Source organism: Nuphar pumila, chromosome 1, assembly GCF_984573655.1.
Source record: "Nuphar pumila chromosome 1, dmNupPumi1.hap1.1, whole genome shotgun sequence".
Lineage (NCBI taxonomy): Eukaryota > Viridiplantae > Streptophyta > Magnoliopsida > Nymphaeales > Nymphaeaceae > Nuphar > Nuphar pumila.
The window spans coordinates 45545420-45549600 of NC_143249.1; the positions used below are offsets into that span (position 1 = coordinate 45545420).

General features: G+C 36.7%; 1 protein-coding gene across 2 annotated transcripts; it reads right to left on the reverse strand.

Annotated features, from left to right (window-relative positions):
* Positions 1-202: 202 nt before the first annotated feature.
* LOC149848868 (uncharacterized) lies at positions 203-3122 on the reverse strand. Of its 2 annotated transcripts, XM_090012748.1 has the most exons (3): positions 3030-3122; positions 2824-2953; positions 556-738 (listed from the first exon to the last, which is right to left on the reverse strand). In XM_090012748.1, the coding sequence occupies exons 1-3, from the start codon at positions 3106-3108 to the stop codon at positions 639-641; spliced, it is 309 nt and encodes a 102-aa protein (XP_089868874.1). In that variant the 5' UTR covers positions 3109-3122; the 3' UTR covers positions 556-638. The 2 variants fall into 2 exon arrangements, with proteins under 2 accessions (XP_089868865.1, XP_089868874.1); XM_090012739.1 differs by lacking the exons at positions 2824-2953; positions 3030-3122 and adding an exon at positions 1565-1806 and having other exon boundaries at positions 203-738.
* Between the last annotated feature and the right edge of the window lie 1059 nt (positions 3123-4181).

The window sequence follows — 4181 nt, forward strand, 5'->3', positions numbered from 1 at the left end:
GGCTTTGTAGCGTTCAATGAAACCATCAGAGCATAACTTAATTTTATAGACTCATCTGCAATCAACAAAATATTTACCTTTAGGAAGAGTCATCACCCACTACAACAAAGCAGTAGATTAGCGACGACCACATTCCGTCGCTAATCCGTCGCTAACCATGTTAGCGACGGATTAGCGACAACGCGGCGACAGTATGCTTACGTCGCGAATATTTCGACGCTAACTGGCGACGGAATAATTCCGTCGCCAAGTCCGTCGCTAATTGCGACGGAATAACGAGCGCTATATTCCGTCGCCAATCCGCCGGTACTAAACGGCGACCACGGCGTGGCGACGGATTTAATTCCGTCGCTAAGCCGTCGCTAGATTAATATGAATAGCGACGGAATCATCCGTCGCTAATCCGTCGCAAAAACGAAAAAAAATAAAAAAAAATTTATTTAAAAATTAATTACCGAGAACTGTACAATTTATATTTCCTGTACAATTTATATTTCCTGTAAATAAAAAACAAACCACAAAAAAAAATCATATAACAAGTATCTATAATAATTAATCGTTCCACCTTAAAACTAAGAAGTTTAATTATTTACAATTCAACAATTACAATTAGGAAAAATAAAAAAAATAGAACTTCTTCAACACAGTCCTCTAATCATCGCCAAGATTTTGTGCGTCTTCTTGTTCATTGTCTTTATCTGTCCCTTCAGCTCCACTACCCTGATTATCGCTAGCAGCCTACACAAGAAAAGAACAGTCAGTATTGATAAACAAAATATAATGAAATAAATTACACACTATATGTGATTCTATCATGTGCTCATGTGTGATCTAAGGCAATAAAAAAACTCTATATGTGATTCTATCATGCTCATATGTGTGCTAAGGCAGTCAAAAAATTGAATATGTGATTATAGCATGTTCATATGTGTTCTAAAGCATATAAAAAAACTCTATATGTGATTCTACCATGCTCAGATGTGCTTTAAGGCAGGCAAAAAACTATATATGTGATTCGATCATGCTCGTATGTGTGCTAAGGCAGTAAAAAAATTGAATATGTGAATATAGCATGCTCATATGTGCTCTAAGGCAGACAAAGCCAAAAATTTTATATGTGATTCTATCATAAATGATATATAACATGTTCATATGTGTTCTAAGGCAGTTAAAAAACTCTATATGTTATTATAGCATGTTCATATGTGTGCTAAGGCAGTCAAAAAACAGAATATGTGATTATAATATGCTCATATGTGTTCTTAGGCAGTAAAAAAACTGAATATGTGATTATAGCATGCTTATGTGTTCTAATGCAATCAAAAAAACTTTATATGTGATTCTATCATGCTCATATGTGCTCTAAGACAGACAAAAAGTTAAATATATATATATATATGTGATTCTATCATGCTCATATGTGTGCTAAGGCAGTAAAAAAATTGAATATGTGATTATAGCATGTTCATATGTGTTCTAAGGCATCTAGAAAAACTCTATATGTGATTCTACCATGCTCAGATGTGCTTTAAGACAGTCAAAAAAACTATATATGTGATTATACCTGAGAGGGACCTGAAATCGAAGATCCCCTATCCTGAACAGCGGCCTTGATCTCATTTCGGAGAAAGGGGGCGACGGTGTATTGGAAGTAGTTATTCAGTGATTCATTAATGATCTCACGTACATCATCACCGGAAAGAATAGTCGGCTGCTTGGAGCTTATGTCGGCGCAAGAAGTTGGTGAGCCGTAACTGGAAGAACCAATAACTGGTGAAGTGTTCATATTACTCCCAAACCCGAACACGCGACCTTTTTTGGGTTCACCTGCTGCAGTCACCCATGCTGTAGGATCAAATGATGGATGCTGAGTAGCGTCTTCGCCATATCGCTCTACCATTTGTTGCTCATATGCCTCCTACAAAATAATGTTTAAAGTATTCATTAATAATTAATGATAACATTATGATGACTTGCATATATATTGCAATGATTATTAATAGAATTAATACATACCGTTGTCGTTCTCGCCTTCTCTGATACGAAGACTCCCGTGGTCTTCCGTTTATGTGTTTCTACAAACACATCCTTATATGGTACACTGCCTCCTTTTTCTGCTTCCTGCGAAGTTAAATGACAAAAGATTTAGTACACAAATTTGCAACAATACTTATAAAATTAATATTATATATTGATGAGTTACCATTTTCTTTAGGTGGCTCCCAAATGTCTTAGATCCACCTGTGTGTAGATGGGCTTCGGGCATCTTCGATCGATTTTGTGAAGCCTTCGCAGAGCGATTTTTAAATGCATCTCCCGCCCACATATCGCACATTTCATCCCAGTAATCTCTCCTGATAGTAATAAGACCATGGCCCTTCCACAGTAATGGATCATCTACTACGCCAGATGCTTTTTTTGCTGCAGTCTTCATAGTGTGCAGCATGTCTGCAAATCGATTGGCAGCCACCTTCTGCCACACCTTCCTTGCATCATTTTCTTCCACCGTAGTTGCAAAGCGATTCGAAGCCTACAAATATTTTCAGAAAGTTAGTAGACATTGCTTAAATAAATTAAATATGAAACACATTAACTATGAGGAACAACTGTATACCATGAATGAGGACCACAATCTGTCTAATACCTCCTTTGGGTACTCTTTCCATTGAGCAACTGGTCCTGGTAGATGTTGAAGAAGTGAATTCCTAATCTCCTGTACTACTTCTTGTGGCTCAAACCTCGTGTTGCACATGAATTGTTACACAGTAAATATCAATATAAAATATTTAAAAGATATGCAATAATTGAAAACAAAATACTTACGGTCGATTATCGATATACACTATTCGAATGAGTCTTCTTGTGCCAGCCTGAGAAGACCCTGTTTCCTGTGTTGGCTGTTGACTTGTGCGATCAACTGGTGTAGGTGGGTCGTGTACAGGCGCAACATCATCTGTAAAAAAATACACACCAAGTTCTCAGAATGTGCATTTGAACTAATCGAGCATCTAATTAGTTATATGATATACCTATCACAGGAGCCCGTGAAGATGAAGGTTGAGCCTGGCTACTACTGGATGAGCGACCACTATAACCTCCACGAACCATATTCTAACAAATAACATATGTCATACAATACATTCAAATAATTCACATCAAGTATTACAATGCATTCAAGTCATTCACATCAAGCATTGCAATGCATTCAAATAATTCAAATCATTGACATCAAGTATTGCACTAATTCAAATCATTCGTTAATTGCATAAATTATAATACATTCAGATAATTGAAATCATTCACATCAAGTATTACAATGCATTCGAATCATTCGTATCAAGTATTACAATACATTGAAATAAAATTTTTAATCATTCACACCAAGTATTGCAATACAACTCACATCAAGTATTACAATGCATTTAAATAGAGGTTTGTAGTATAAGATTTTGCTCACTAGCTTGAGAATTCTTCCTCGTCACTAGTTTGACTTTCTTCTTCTTCTTCTTCTTCATTGTTTGCCCATCCACTTGGTACATCATTTGGATCACATTCCTCTATGAATGTTTCATCAGCCAATGGAGATATGACATGCATATCATGCGCAACATCGTGACCATAAGCGAAGTCACAGACATCATCTGATTGATAGTAATCACTGTCTTCAGCTAACTCATCTTCTTGTAACTGATCATACTCGGGGTATAGTTTGGATTTCACCTTGCAAACTGCCCACCATTCATTTCTATCTGACTTTTTTATACTCGGATATGAAGTATAATAAACTTGTTGAGCTTGCGAGGCTAATATGAATGGTTCATATGTTCCAAACCTGGATTTATGATTCACCTCCACAATGCCTGAAGCTTTGTCGAGTCTTGTTGCAGTTGGATCAAACCAATGACACTTGAATACCGTAACCCTGTTATTCATGCCTAAGTAAGTCAACTCCATTATTTCCTCTATAACACCGTAGTAATCATGTTCATTTTCACCGTAGCTGCTACCCTTGACACACACGCCACTATTTATCGTTGATTTGTTTATACCGTAGTCTTTTGTATGGAATCAATAACCATTTACGATATACCCGTTGTAGCATTGCACAACTTTGGTCGGACCATTTTCTAAATCACATATTCCTTGATCTTTAACATCACCATGGCGAACCTACGCACAGA

Coding starts and splice junctions, on each gene's coding strand:
- LOC149848868 (XM_090012739.1), bottom strand. CDS start 1,786: ATGAACACTTCACCAGTTATTGGTTCTTCCAGTTACGGCTCACCAACT. Junction 739..1,564: donor CGATTTCAGGTCCCTCTCAG/GTATAATCACAT, acceptor TTTCTTGTGTAG/GCTGCTAGCGATAATCAGGG.